Below are 15,905 nucleotides of genomic sequence, written 5' to 3'. Positions count from 1 at the left end.
AAAGACTACTGGACCGATTTACGCGCGGGTAAAAAGGCAGAAAAGAAAAACCGAAAAAGGTAAAAAGAAAAGAAGGGGGAAATGGAAAAACAAAGAAGAGCAAAACGAGGAAAAGTAAATGGAAAGAGAAAGGTGGTAAAGGGGAAAAGAGGGAAGAGTAAGGTGGAAGAGGAAAAGAGAATTGGGGGAAGGAAATGGAACGGGGGAAATGGGGAATATAATAGGGGTAAATGGGGGAAGGAAAAGGGAATATGCTAAGAATGAAAATGAGAAAAAGGAAAATGGGGTAAGAGGGAAAAGGAAAGAAGGGAAAAGGGCGAAGGGGTAAAAGGGAAAGGTAACATTTTGTGAAGTTCCGAATTGTTCATTTTGTTAATATTTTATCAAACTTTCAATTGTGTTCATTTAATCTGCATATATGTACTGTAATCTAGCAATAGCGACGCGTTGCTGGGTCTGCTAGTTAAAAATAAAATTTCGCTTTGATTACTGCATACAAAGTTGCAATCTTTGTCAAAGTTTTTCATTTTTTGATTTCAATAACAATTTTCAATATTACATTCATTGTTGTTTTAACAATCATGTTTAATATACAAACAAACCTAAATGCAAAAGTAATAATTAAGATCTATTTACAAAACGCATATATGATAATTCCCGCATTAATGACGATGATTATTGTAAACGATATATAATAAAATTCAAACGCGTATTCCTCATACGGAAGAAAAAATTGAATAAAGGTTAAAAATATTTTAATAGAAGAATATTTTGCTATAATATTTTAAGAGAAGAATATTTTTGCTAATATTTATTCTCTTAATTTTTTTTTTTGCTAAGATAAGACAATTTTTTATTAGTCCAACGATTCACTGATGAAATTATGAATCTCATGACATGAGACGAACTTCCGTGTTATGCAAGTCAGTATATGTCATTTCACCTCATGCATGAATAATTTTTGAACGCTAACGAGATAGTTATGCAGGTCACAATTTTGGAGATCGTTATTTATAAAGTCGTGCATAAAAGAAGAAACATTAGCGTCGTGAATTCAAGCATTGTATGACAGACTTGAGGTGAACGTGGTAAATAGTATTCTTATTTCAACAAATGGTTTAATTCACGTCACGCACTCTTATCATTTCACATAAGCAATCATTATGTAATTATTATTTGCCACCTAACTTTATAAACTACTGAACGTTTTTTGCAGTATAATTAATATTAGTATTTAATAATTTATATTTTCTCTCCTATCATTTATCTGAATAATATGGCTTCTTATTTGTATTATCCATTAGGTTTATTGTTCAAAACATTCAAAATAGATAAATGACACATAGATATCGTGGAAGATAAGTTTATGTTTATGAACTTTCTTATATATCGTTCATGATGCACGATTAGGGCTTTTACATACTAGTAATATTATTATTTAAAATTTTTCTCTTTTATTGTAATCTTTGTTCTTTTTTATTCTTTACCCTTCTATTTCAATTTTTACAATTTTTTTCATTATTATTTTTGGCATAAATTCTGTGCTAATATTTTTCGAGATGAATTCCGGTTTCGTTTTGCGCACTGAATTTTCTTATATTTTTTAAACCGAAAATCTGTTTCGAAAAAAAAATTGTACTGTTGTAGGATTTATTGTATTTAAAGTATATTTAAACATTTGTCTTATTATTTATCCACATTCACCCTGGATAGTATCATACATCATGCAAATTGTATAATTTTTCCGTTACATGACATTAAAAATTTAGGTAGATTCCGGTCAGTATTAAAAAAAAACAAAAAAAAACACATGCTATTTTTATAATTATTAAAATCCATTACTATTTTTAGTTAAAAAATCTGATTCATTCTTATCATAAATTATCAGCTTTCTCTGATCGCGTATCAGTTATTCAGTATACTAGTCAATATCACTGATGACATATTATAAGTTACATACTTTGGTTAATTATTTGTATAACAGGATGATATTTTAGTGTTCTGGTGATACAGTACGGTATGCTCTCTAAACTATAAATACAGATACGGATATATGATACAAGGAGAACTTAAGAAACCATTGTAATTTACATTACTATACTAATTATATCGTGATGGAATACTACAATATATAACTAATATTTTTGTTAAAAATAGGTAGCAGTTCAATAAAACTGTTCTAAAATTTACCATTAAATTGAAAAAAAATAAAAACACGTTAACAGAATTTAAAAAATAATTTTTGTAGCTATTAGAATATTTTTTAATAAATGATTTTAGTTTATTGAATGCAATTAACGTTTTCTATACATTACTTTTCTTAATGGTTCTTAATGAAAACATTTTTTATCGATTCCATTTAAGGAATGTGAACAAATTTGGGGCATTGTTACTAACTGTGTTACCTACTTATCCATTACACAATAGTAAAGAGAGTTTTTAAATCTCTATACTTTCATTGACCTCTTTTAAAACGCAAATGATTTAAATTCATCTTAATTTATTTTAACACAATAAACATAATATAAATAGAGAATTAGTATTTATACACTCATTTTGACGAAATAGGAACCAACGTGACTAATTTCATATCATTTCATAATTTAAATATAACTTTTTTTTAATTTTTTTTTGTACCCAGATTTTTAACAATGGTTTAATAAGCAGAATATTATTTCTGATTACATAGTTAAATTATTACTTTGTTCATTTTGCATATCATTTTTCTATAAGTTCATTATACTTTGTTTAAACGAGGCGGTAGGAATTTACAAAATTCACTGAATATTGTTGACTTTTAGTTGTGTATGTAAAGGTCAACCGGATGAAATTCCTGTTATAACTAGTATACGTAACGTAACAATATTATTTTCTTTAAAGAAGTGGATCTATAAGCTAAAAATAATAATAATACTAATGATAATAATGCGTATAAAACTGGCCTGTAACTACAAGATTAGATCTTTCTCATGGAAAAATAATAGAAAAACCAGCAGTGATCATCCAACAGAAATCTTCGACAAACATCATTAATTAGAAGAGAAGTATGATAATTTTTATGAATGGTTCCAACGCCAAACATAGCGTTGGAACTATATGTACATAAATAAAGAATGCACTAAAGAAGCTTATTTTTGTAAACTGCCAAATATGGCCAGAGTTTAAACGGCGGAGCTCATTGCTATACAGCAAGCACTTGGCTACACAGAACATTTCTGCGAAGAGAGATTGTTTGTATGTTCCGTATTTTAAGTGCACTAACTGCTATTTGGAACAAGAATACTGAGGATATTCTAATCTCAAACATCCTGTCCATATTATATTTATTAAACCGAATCGGGTAGCGATGTCTGTTTGTATGGACTCCAGCCCAGGCTGGAATTTCAGGAAATGAAGTGCAGACGAAGCTGCCAGAATGGTAACAATTTGTGAGAATATGGACATCATTCCTATTTCAGTGGCAGATGTTAAAAATCGTCTAACAGTGACTATCAAGAAAATCTGGCGTAATGAATGAAAACGATTAAACACGAAATTAAATTCAATTAAAATTACTCAATATAAATAGAAGAGCGACGGGAATTTGATCAAGTGGCGATGAACAGACTCAGAATCGGTAACACGCGAATAGAAAATTCATATTTGTTAACCGGCGAAGTAAGACCAATGTGCAGCGTATGTGGCGAAACCTTTTACTGTTAAGCGTCTTGTGGAAGTGTGTACGAAAACCTCAGAAAGAGGTACGGAATAAGAATTAATATTGCTGCTGATTTAAAAAATAACAAAGAAGAGAAAATAATTGCTTAGTTTTTCCTCCCCTCTAATTCTTTGGCCGGACATACAATTAAGTAAAGCTCACCCCAGCAGAGTCTCCTTAAAACTCTAACGGGCCTCCCCGCCAACCAGCATGACAGGTCGGCCCGCCAGTTGGATCTTTAATCGCCTGCCTCTAATCCCCGAGATGGGTTAACCAGGCCCGACTATGCCGTTCCCCCCGTCCCAACAGTATCCAGGACTCGATCTATACCCTTAGCGTCTGCCTCTTCTGGAGGGGGAACCGGGCCCAACTTTGTCGTTCCCGGGTACTTGTACTTTGCACTTCCAGCCATGTTTGGAACAGAAGATGTTCCAAAGGAAGTAACTAGCCGACAAGAAATAAAACAACGTAAAAATATGAAAGTTAATAATTTTAGTTAATGAATTTGTAAAAAAAAAACGTATTACAAACTATATGCAGTATTAACAATCAGTTGTTTTAATTTTACAAATTTGACAAAATTCATCTCTTTTAAAGTAAATTCTATTTTTGTAAGATAAAAATACAAACTTTGTTTACAGTTACTGTAAAGGAATCGTGTTTCATGTGGCCTTTCAAGACGTAATTTTAATGCTGTGTTTTATATTGCATAAATTATAATTTGTTTATTTTTTATGTTACAGGCAAATCTACAGTTTATTTTTAAAGCTATTTGGTTCATGTTAAAACATTTAAAAAATGTTTATAAATATTTATTTCTATTCATATTTAAAAAAAATTATTCTTGATCCGCTTCTGTTACTGCCTCGAGACTATCTATATATATATATATATATAATGTACATATTTTCTCACCAGAAATAGATAATTTTTAATGTTTCTTTTCAGTATATATGTTGCAGTTTATTTTATGATGATGCTTAATGTAAAGCAACTTGATGTGGAAGAGTACCAGTTAAGAATTACTTTATTTAAAGTAATGATACCCATTATGCACCAACTTCTTCTGGAGAAGAGAGAGAAAATGTCACTTGCGTAAGGTTGAATGTATTCTTTATTTTGAAACAAACTATTCCTATAATGAGAAAATTACTTTTACTACTGAATTTCACCTGCAGTTTAATGACTTTGCCATGCTGTTATGAAAAATTATATTCGGCTCATTGAATAAGGCCAGGGGAAACCACTTCAATCCTCATTTTCCTTAAAGCCTGGATTAGGATGCTGGTTATTCTTTTAAATATTTGTACCACTTTCTGAAGTGAGTTATTAATCACCATTTCCTACTATCATTTCGGCTATTATACTTAAAAACTTCATGTCCGTTAAAAATTACAAATTATATTCGTTAACTTTATAAACGTTATATCTTTGAAATAGAAAACTTTCCTTTGCATTAATAGTTTAATGAATTCCACTAAAATTGAAAATAGCCTTCGGAAAATTTGGCATCCAAACAATTAAAAAATAAATTCTGAAGTCTAACTAATGAAAATAATATACGATCTCTTCTTAAATTATGTAAAAATGTTTATATTTAGTAAAGACAAATGTTATGAAAAAAGTGAAGAAGGAAATCGAATGTGTTTTGATATCAAGATTTTTAATTTTGATTTTTAGATCTGGAATTTCGTATCCACGGTGAATCAAAGGATAAAAAAAATAAGATTTGAGAATATTTACAATGAAATCATTCCAGTCTTTTTAAGTTACAAAGTCTCAAAATTGCCCACATTTAAAAATGTCAAACAAATTATCTTACTTGTGTATAAGAATAAGATAAAAAAATAAGAAACAATTTTTTTATGTATAAATAATATTTTTATATTCTTAAAATTCTTTAAAGCATTTAAAAAAAATTTTCTTCAAATTGTAAAAATTGATAAAAACGTCTGTTAAAGTAAAAGTACTGCTATATATTTTATTTTTAAGTAGACGATTGATTTTAAACTTATTAATTAACCTACTCGTACTTTTTAATTGATTTAAAATTTTATAAAGATAAGAATAACTCATAATATAATAAATTAAAAAAAAAAAATTAAATATATCAAATTGTTTATAATTTATATTGCAAATATATATATATATATATATATATATAGGTTTATCCAACATTTATATTTTAAAAAATAAACTAAAAATTTACGATTTGTATTTTTTTCAAAATCAAATTTTATTAGAATTTCAAGAGTTGCAATAATCCGAACCTCATAGAGAGGCCAACTAAAGCATTCTACTTTTGTTAAAAATCACCAAAATTGTTTAAACTGTTAACTGGTAGATATATGCTTGATGTTGAAATATTATTTTTAATAAGGGTTAAAATCGTAACAAAAAACTGGCCAAATGGTATAGTGGTTATAATAATGGCTGCTAGATCATTTGACCTCGGGTTCGACTCCCGACAAGGTCTGGCATTCTTCTATCTACCGTTTTATTTGTCTTAGCTTCCTAGTTAAAATACATTCAAATAGATGTATCAGGTTTTATACAAAAAAAAAAAAATTAAAAATTCCATATAAATTTATTAAAAAAAGTTAGTCTACAACATTAAATAAATAAATAAATTAAAAATTAAAAAGGAAGAAATAACATAATTATCAATATTTGTAAATTTGAAATGAGTAGAGAAAATTTAGATTAAAAGTTTGAGGCTGCTTCTACAATGAGTGGCAGTTCTTTTTTTCCTTTTCTTTCCTATTAATCTTTCTTGAAGATTGGCAAACCTTCTTTATCTGACTGCACGCGAGGGAGTACTGAACATTTACCTGTATTCACATTCCCTGTATTCCTCCTATGTTAATTAATATGAGTTTCCATTACAGTTTCAAAGCGTGAGTAGTAATAAATTTAATTAAAATCTTCACCCGTCTGACAATGATTCCAGACTGTCACCCTTAAATTATATACAAGTGCATCAAGATTATGTTTTTCTAACAATTTAATATATAAAGCTGTGAACTTCTCAATAAATGTTTACAGGTAAGTTTTATTACTTATCTTATGATTAATGGTAATGATTTTTATAATTTAAATGTATGAATAATACGATAATCTACAGTGATATTAAGATTTTTTTGGTTGTAGAATTATCTGCAAGTAAAATTCACATCAAATTCTACTATTAGCAGTTAAAAAAAAGAAAGTGGTTATTCAAACGAGCGTATACGATTTCTGTAAGATCTTAAATAAATGATTTTATTGTTTAATATACTCGCACTTCGGTTTTATACATATTCTAAGAAGCTACAAGAACGTTTTAGTAAAACTTTATTTCTTTATATTTTATTTTAAAAAAATATTAAATTTTAAAACTGAATTCTCTCAATTTTCATAAATACGATTTTTTTTTAAATATAGTAAATTTTAATTAAATAAAATAAAAAACGCATTTTAATTACACACATTATTTACTTTTATTTTATAAATATTAAGCCAGGATACTTTTCAATGGAATGTCGAGTTAGCACTACAATAACCAGTAAAAAAAAAAATTAAGATATGTTTAGAGAAAATATTTCATCACATACATACACGAAGAATCAGGGTTGTATTATAATAATAGTGCGCTGAATCATGTACTTTAAGCAATACAAAAATTGGATAATGTGCACCAGGAAACCATTAGCATAGATAACTTGGCTTACATAGAAAACACATTATTAAAATGTTTGAATTGATTTTAAATAAAGTAGAATAAAGCTTAAATAAGAGTTAAGTGGATTTAATTTAATCCACATGAGTTAAGAGTATTTAATTTCCTACAATCCCTTTAAAATTTTATTGCGTACAAGTTGAACCTAGATATACGAGTAAATTAAAATACTTTTTAACGTTCTACTAAGTGAGAAGTTGACATATATACATATGTATATATATTTAATATATTTATATACTACACAAAAAATGAAATTTTTGTAGAGTGGTAGATTATACAAATGTACATAGTAGTAGACTGGTGACAAGTTTTAACAGTATATGTAAATATTTACCTTAGTGAATCAATAAAAGACCAGTCTATATTTCCGTATTAAATTAATTTGTTTCCTACATTAGGTTAGGTACATGAATGCTTTAATTCCAGAGTGGCTTATGGTATTAATGTCAAGCATTGCGAATAGATTATTGGTAACCTGTTGAATCTTGCTTCAATTTTTTTTTTAATTTCTTTTCTCTAATTTAGTAACTTTTTTGTTATGAAAGATCGGGCATCAAGTTATTGTCATTAGCTCAGAGGAATTAACAACGTATGAAAAGATTCCATACCTGATCGGGATTTAAACCCGAGACCTCCGCACGAAATGCCGGGACGGTACCTACTCAACCGCGGAGGTCGGCTGAATCAAATCAAATTTAATAATTTGATTGGACAGCTTTATATGTTTCTAACGACTTTTTGTAATAAAATTAACTAAAATTGAATTATTTATTTAAGTAATAATGAATCATTTTTCTTTAAAAATAACTATTTATACTATTATTATTTTGTGTAAATGAATAATAAAAATTTATATTTTGTCGTAAAATCATTTCTTACCGGTTTTGGCTGGCAAATAACTAGCGTTAATAAAACTCGCTAATAATATCGGAAGAAATAGTAGACCTGGAACACCGAACAACGAACCCTTAAGTAGTAACACCATGTCGCGAGCTAACTAGACGCTAACCGTAAATAGACTGGCAGTGACTTATTTCTTACCTACTGCTTGCATGACTGACTGGTAAGAAAGCTCTCCCTTCCAAACCAAACTAACTGACTACACATTATTTACTATTTATTATACATCTATCTCTTACCCTGATAATAATAACAAATAATTCTGTCGCATTTACGTGTATTTATAACCAAATCAACCATTACCTGGTAACGTTCTTTTAACTGCTTCTGCAATTATTATAAATTATAAACTTTTTTATTTTTGCATAAATTTTATAACTGTAAATTTTCGACCGTTTAATGGTATAACATTTTAAAGAATAAGTGAATATGTCGTAAGGAACATTGTATTACAAGTAATTATTTATGAACTGTTAGGTTGTGCTTACATATTGATATAATATGAACATTTTATGCATTCTATTAGATCCTGCATACCAACCGCGTAAAGTACCTAGACCTTTACTTGGATCGTCGCCTGATATCGAACGTTCATATTCAAGAAAAGAGGACGCTATTAGAACGTCAAATTTAAGGAAATGTTCTGGTTGCTGTGCAATAGGTCCCAGTTATAATTATTTAATACACTTTTATTGTATTCAGCAGATCTGAAACTGATTGGGACTCATGGTATTGAACTATGGGGAACAACAAGCAAGCAATGTCGAGATATTTCATCGGTTTCAGAACAAGTAGACCAGATGTATTACAGAGGCGCCGTGGTTTGAGGAAAATATTAAGATCTATGAATATTCCAGTTTACGTTGTGTTCGGGAAGAAATAAAACACTTCAGTTCTAGGTATGAACTACGTCTAAACAATCTCATGAACCACTTACCTGTTAACGTCTTGGACAGAATTGGGGTGGGTCGTTAGGAAGCTGAAATGCCTTCGCGTACTAGACCTTACTTTTTCTTTCTTTCTTTTTTTAAGAGGTGCAGAAACCTCATTTACGGGCGCCAAAGCTATGTCGGACTCGCTAACGGGTTCCGCAAGACAGTAAAAAAAGGCATATGTATTCCTGCGTACTATCAACTAAACCTCCATCCCTGGTGACCTGCCTTATTTATATCACAGTTAAAAATTAACTCATTTTTTTCTACGACATGATTATATGGGATTTTATGTCGTAATCTATCATGTTTAGATGTGGCTAACGTACCAATTTCTTAATTTGAAAATGAATAAGTTTTACTTTAAAAGTCATGCCTTAGGATACTTCCACGGTGTGGAAGTATACGGAAAACACACACCGTGTGTTTTCTGGTAACCTTTGTATAGCAATTTATTGTACGAGCAAGCAGTACGTGTGAAAAAAACTAGAGAAATTTAGTAAAGTTTATTTTTAAAGTGTTAATATGGGGATTAGTGGAGAGTTTAAATAACTTTTGAGACATTTTAAATATTTCAATCATAATATTTTGTTAAAGAAATCTTGCCAATAACAAAACATATTCTTTTATATTAAAACGGTTCTTTGTTAAGAAAAAAACAAAATGTTTTTTTCTTGTTCGAAGCACATAAAACGCACACCGGTTGCTAAACTATTGACAGTAAGTTATTTGATAACCGATATCAGAAAGCTTAGTGGTTCGAGGGACCAGCTCGAAAAAAGGGAACAGAGAATATTCCTGTTGCTGGGAAGTTTTCTTTTTATAAAAAAAAAATGTGATAATATATTCTAAATTAATTAAGTATTTTTTCTTACACATTCCATATTAGATCAGAAACACAAGCCTATGTAATAACATGTATCCGATTTGAAAATCTGACATTTATTACTATTTTATAACAGTTATTTTTTTAATAATTAACTGCTAGTTCAATTAATCAAAGAATCTTTAAGCTTTATCGGTCACTTCTTCCGATAGTAATTTTTCAATTCCATTGATAATTACGGTTGCTTTATAAATTACTTTTTAATATTTGACTTCATTGATTTAGAATTAAATCTTGTGATATCATTTGTTTTGTAGGCTAATACGTATTAAAATGTATATGTAAATATATACATAAATATTTATATTCATAATGCTTGACAACAAACTGTTTACACAGTACAATCAGTATAAGATGGCGTTACAGTTCGACAACAGTCCGATTAATGTCCATGTAGTATAGTTGTAGGATTGCTTATTTCATTGCATGAATTACTAACTGTTTTAGACTAATGTATTTTACTAAACAATCCAGACGAAGTGATCTATGAGCCAGTAAATTTTTTTTAATTTTGAGTGCAATATGTATAAAACATTTACTTTGCCTAATGTATTTTGCCCCAAAATTCAAGAAGAGCTATCGTTCCAACAACTGATCAAAGAGTTTTAAATTCTGTTTGATGAATTTTATAGTTGATATATCCAAGCCCACCGAGCTGATCTAGTGGTTAACTCGTCATCGCAAATCAGCTGATTTCGAAGTCGAGAGTTCTGAGGTTGAAATCCTAGTAAAGGTAGTTAGTTACTTTCATACGGATTTGAATACCAGATCGTGATACCAGTTCTTTGGTGGTTGGGTTTCAATTAACCACTCATCTCAGGAACGGTCGACTGTGACCTTACAAGACTACACTTCATTTACATTCATACATATCATCTTCATTCATCCTCTGAAGTAATACCTTAGGGTGGTTCCGGAGGCTAAACAGAAAAAGAAAGTTGTTATATCCATATTTTATACAAAACCAGTTGGGTACAATCTTTGATACAAAGTTGCAAAATCTAATTTACGTTAGCTGGCTTTTAGACCGGTCAGTCCAGAGTTCGATTTTTAGCTTGGCCTGGCATTGTTTCACCATAATATGGATCGTTATATACACAGCAGCTTTACGCAATCCTATTAGATGAATATAGGCATCATCCTATACCCCCAAAATAATCTTCCTTGAAGGTTTTTTTATAAATATTGCTTAATGGTTGACTTAAATTCATTCATCATTTTAACTAACCTAAAGTACAGTAGTTTTTAGTTATTCCTTTCTTCTGTACGAGGAAACTTATGCTATGTTCTTTCATTGATTGTTACATTATAATAAAGAAAAACAATAATAAAATTACGTTTACGAATGAGATATTTTTAAAACTTCACATATTTCTAAGTTTCCTTGTAACTTCTCTTATAAAACCTTGGAATTTAACGAAAAATGTATCTTGTTATGTAATTTTTTTTTTGCATTGGCATTATTATTTTATTTATAAATTAACAAGATATAGTACAGTATCACTGACAAATGTTAGATTAATGACAGATTCCGGGTTATTAGAAATTTTCTTTTGAAACTTTTTGTCTCCCAGACTTTTATTAATGAATATTTTGTGGAATAAATGACTATCCAAAGAATAAACCGATAAAAAAAGATGTTGAGAGACTGGAATATACGTATAACGGTTGCATAATTTGTTGAAAACTACTCACTAATTTCAGTAGACATCGGTTAATATTTATTAATCGTACATCGCACATAATACGTAATAGTAGGTTAGAATCTATGCAGCAGAATAATATCATAATTTGCGAGAGAAGTAAAGTAGGTAAATCATATTTTATGAAGATAGGAAAAGAGGTAATTTTCTATATAATTAAAACATATCGTGTAGGAATTGTTAAAAAAATTGTTACTTATTCAACTGCCTGGACGTATTATAGTCGTCCAGCAAACAACAATCGGCAAAGTGTTCGTCCTGTGGAAATTCATCGTCAAATTACTGCCGTATATGTGACGGTGTAATAAATGTAGGAAACTTAAGAAAATGGAGTCGTTTATTTACCGGAGGCAGAACATCTGTTCATGACGAACAGCGCTCAGAACCTTCTACTCTCATTAATGAATAGCTGAAAGAGCAGATTGATAGAAATGTCTAACGTAAAACAGCGGTTCTTACTGTTTTTCGTTAGACAAACTTAGTGATAAATTTTCTGTATGTTCATGCCTCTGTTACATCTAATTTTGACTGTATGCCTAAATTACTTAATATTTGTGTCCGTTGAATTTCACGAATGCTGACAGAAAATTAGAAAAAAACACATATTTGGTTCTCTGTCATTCCTGGAGCGGTACCATAAAGGTGGTGATGAAGAGCTGGATCACATAACAACTGGTGATGGAGCGTGAGTTCTGCATTACATATCAGAGAGTAAACGTTTATCACTTCAGTGACATCACTCTTGAACACCTTCAAAGCCAACACATTTCAAGCAAACACTTTCAAAACCAAAAGTCATAGCTACAGTATTCTCGAAAACGCCACGAACTCTTATTGTGTGAGTTTACGCCTGTCGGAGAAACAATTAATGCAGACTATTATTCGGATATTTTGATGAAACTTTGTCGCGCACTTGAAAATCGTAGGCGTGATCTTTTGACTTTTAGAGTGTGTTTGCTTCATGATAATGCACGTCAACTTGCCGTAAAAAATTCTGAACTCAAAGATTTCGGATGGGATGATTTTAATCATCCGCTGTACAGTCCACATCTTGCTCTAAGAGATTTCCACCTGTTTACAAAATTGAAGTAGTCTCTTGGCGGGAACCGCTATGAAAGTAATGACGACGTCAAGACAGCTGTTCGTGAGTGGCTTAATGTAATGGCGGCAGACTTCTTTGACGGCGGCATACCAAAAATTACTGTTACGATTTGAAAATGCTTGAAGTTAGGAGATAATTATGCGGAAAAATAGCTTAGAAATGAAAATAATGATGTTTGTATTAAAATAAATACAATAAATTTGTTATAAAACAAAAACGGCTTTTGCTTTCTGGTCGACCCTTTTACTAAGGAGATGAGATCTATTGAAAATTATGCCACATTTATCTACTGTTTAGCTACATTTAGGACAAAAACCCTTTGTTGCCATTAATTATGCCATCAATTTACGAGTTCTAAACTCATAATTTAGTTATCGTTACATCCATAGATTACAATTTTTACCTGCTTCTACATTAAAAGAGCAATCAAAATTTATGCAATGCAAGTAAATTCTATTGAAATAAATTATTATTAATACAATTATCATTTGAATTGTCGAAGGCGAAAAGCAAAACAAATACTACCACTACTACTACCACTGCCCCTGCCGCTGCCGCTGGCTTATCACGCTATTAACTAACCAAAAAATCTGACAATGTACTCCATACTATGTAAGTATACGGAGCTATACGAGAAGTTTTCGTAAAGGAATGACTATCTTACTGTTCCACCCGTCCAATGAGTCTATCTCTTTCGCACGCAATGTGCACAGCGATATGCCTCCCGCTATAGAAGCCTCTGAAATCCATGGAATTTATCAACATTTTCTGATTTAAAAAAATACAGATTAGAACTCAGATAATCAGATGTAGTTACTTGTTAGGACTTTGCAAATATCACTTTTCCTAGCTTCTTTCCCTTTTTCCATACGTTTTACATGTTTTAACACGGTTTCGTTGTTGCACATCTGCCCATTTTCTTTCCGTCCTTCTTTTTTGTACTACAAGAACTATTAATGATATTTATATATATATATTTATATTGTAAATTATTGTTAAAAAATTATCTGTATTGTAACAGTCCTCTCCTTTCAACTTTATCCTTTGGAGTTCCTTTTCCATCTGATTCAAGGTAATTTGATTTGATTTTCATGTTAAACAGTTATCAAGAATTTGTTAATTTAATCTATTTGGGTGCATCCTGATCGTATATCCCAAGAATTTTAACTTTAATTTTCTTAACGATATTTCTAAGTCCTCTTAATTTTGGTAGATCTCCTTGTTAGATTTCAGTATGTATCTTCTTCTGATACATTTGAACCATGGATTTTCCTTAATAAATTTCTTTTTTCTAAGCAAATTTTAGGGTCGGTTTGGTGTTATGTTTCTTTATTATATAAAATTCAGTAATCTTATATAGCCATTAGTCTTACTACAGTTTTTTAATTAATTAATTTGCGATCTTGAAGAGATTTTTCTTATGCTAAATGTCTTTAGTGATAAATCTAACTTGCTTCAGTTCTTATATTCTATTTTAAATTGAAAATTTACTAATCCTATTCTGCTTATACTCTTCCAAGGTTCCTAAAGTAGTTGGTGACGTCTTTCCCTATTTAATTCTTATTTTATTTTGTGTGAATGATTTGATGTTTGTCATGATTTTTGTCTTGGTAAAGAAGATACCTGTAAGCCTGCTTTTTTTGCTATTCCTAATACCTTTTCTACCTGTGTTACTGTGCTTTCCTTCTATTCAGCTAAAAGGGCCAAGAGGTCAGAAAAGGCTAGGTATCGTGTTTTGACGTTACGGTTTTTGAATCCAATCTTTGCACTCGTATCATTCATGTGTCAAAAAGTTTTCATTGTTTGTTCAACACTTAGTTGTGATATATAGTCCATCTCTTTGTCTCAACCCCTTTTCTGACTAGGAAAGATTTGTTTATTTTTCCCATTAATTTAACTGTAGAGATTGTGTTTGTGAGAGTGATATTAAGAAGGTTCAACTCCGTATTCTCTCAAAGAATTTATATTATTTTAAATTTAATTATTATTATTATTATTATTGTGCAAAGAGTATGTATGATAATCATAGATGTTTTATTTATTTTTATGTATAAGATCTTACAGTAAAATTTATTTAATTTTTATTAAACAGCTAGTTATGTTGTACCTTTAAGAATTGTAAATAGTTCGAACTAAGAGACACCCAAGCAGCTACGGCTGGTCTTTGTTGTTCAACCAGAAAACAATCTCAAATTACGGTAAGTAATTTAATTTATATTAATCATTGATAAATTATACCAATCTCAGAACTTGTTCAGGTTTCCTAACTTTTTAATTTGGACGTGAATAAATTTAAAACTTTATGATTTTTAACTAACAAAATGTCTAAATCCCAACAAAATTTCAATTCCGTTAATTGTGAAAAAAATTGTAAAATAGTTAAGAGACGAGACTGTATGTTATAAATTACTGACTTTCAGCAGTTTTACACTCGTAGATTTCTGTTTATAAGATAAAATTTTGCCTTAACTTCAAAATAAATTAGGATTTTTGAAACTTTAATTGGAATTTCAGATTTTTAAATAAAGTTAATATTTTAAACATTTTAATAAATTAATGTTGTTAGTTTTTTTTTTAACATATATTAATTGTTTGAATATTGTTTGAAAGTACGTTTGATGCACTTTCAAACAAATCCTTGACTGGTTTGATGCTATACTCCATTCCTTTTGCTATTTACTTATTTTATAACTTCGAAATTTATAGTATCCTACATTTCAGTTATCTGTATTATATGTCCAGTTCTTATTTTTTACAGTTTTCATCTTCTGTAAATCCTGCTACGCGTATTACCAAATTAACTGAACATGAATGTCATGTTATATAGTCCACGAACCGAATTCACCTCCTTACAAGGTTTTCCACAAATTACTCTCTTCTTCTATTCGTCTTAAAATTTCTTCATTTCAATTTTTTCAACCCACCAGATTTTAAACATCCTCTTGTAACAAAACATTTGAACCA

The 15,905-nt window shown here is 29.9% G+C and overlaps 1 protein-coding gene across 1 annotated transcript in view; it reads right to left on the bottom strand.

Annotated features, from left to right (window-relative positions):
* The window catches only part of LOC142320753 (membrane-bound alkaline phosphatase-like), a 167,051-nt gene extending 158,609 nt beyond the window's left edge, over nucleotides 1-8,442 (bottom strand). The window contains exon 1 of the mRNA XM_075358748.1: nucleotides 8,298-8,442. Within this exon, the coding sequence (XP_075214863.1) occupies nucleotides 8,298-8,403 (106 nt within the window). The 5' untranslated portion in view covers nucleotides 8,404-8,442. The remainder of the gene's footprint in view (nucleotides 1-8,297) is intronic.
* Between the last annotated feature and the right edge of the window lie 7,463 nt (nucleotides 8,443-15,905).

This window comes from Lycorma delicatula, chromosome 1 (assembly GCF_047948215.1).
Source record: "Lycorma delicatula isolate Av1 chromosome 1, ASM4794821v1, whole genome shotgun sequence".
NCBI lineage: Eukaryota > Metazoa > Arthropoda > Insecta > Hemiptera > Fulgoridae > Lycorma > Lycorma delicatula.
This window is presented reverse-complemented; position numbering and strand designations above follow the sequence as displayed.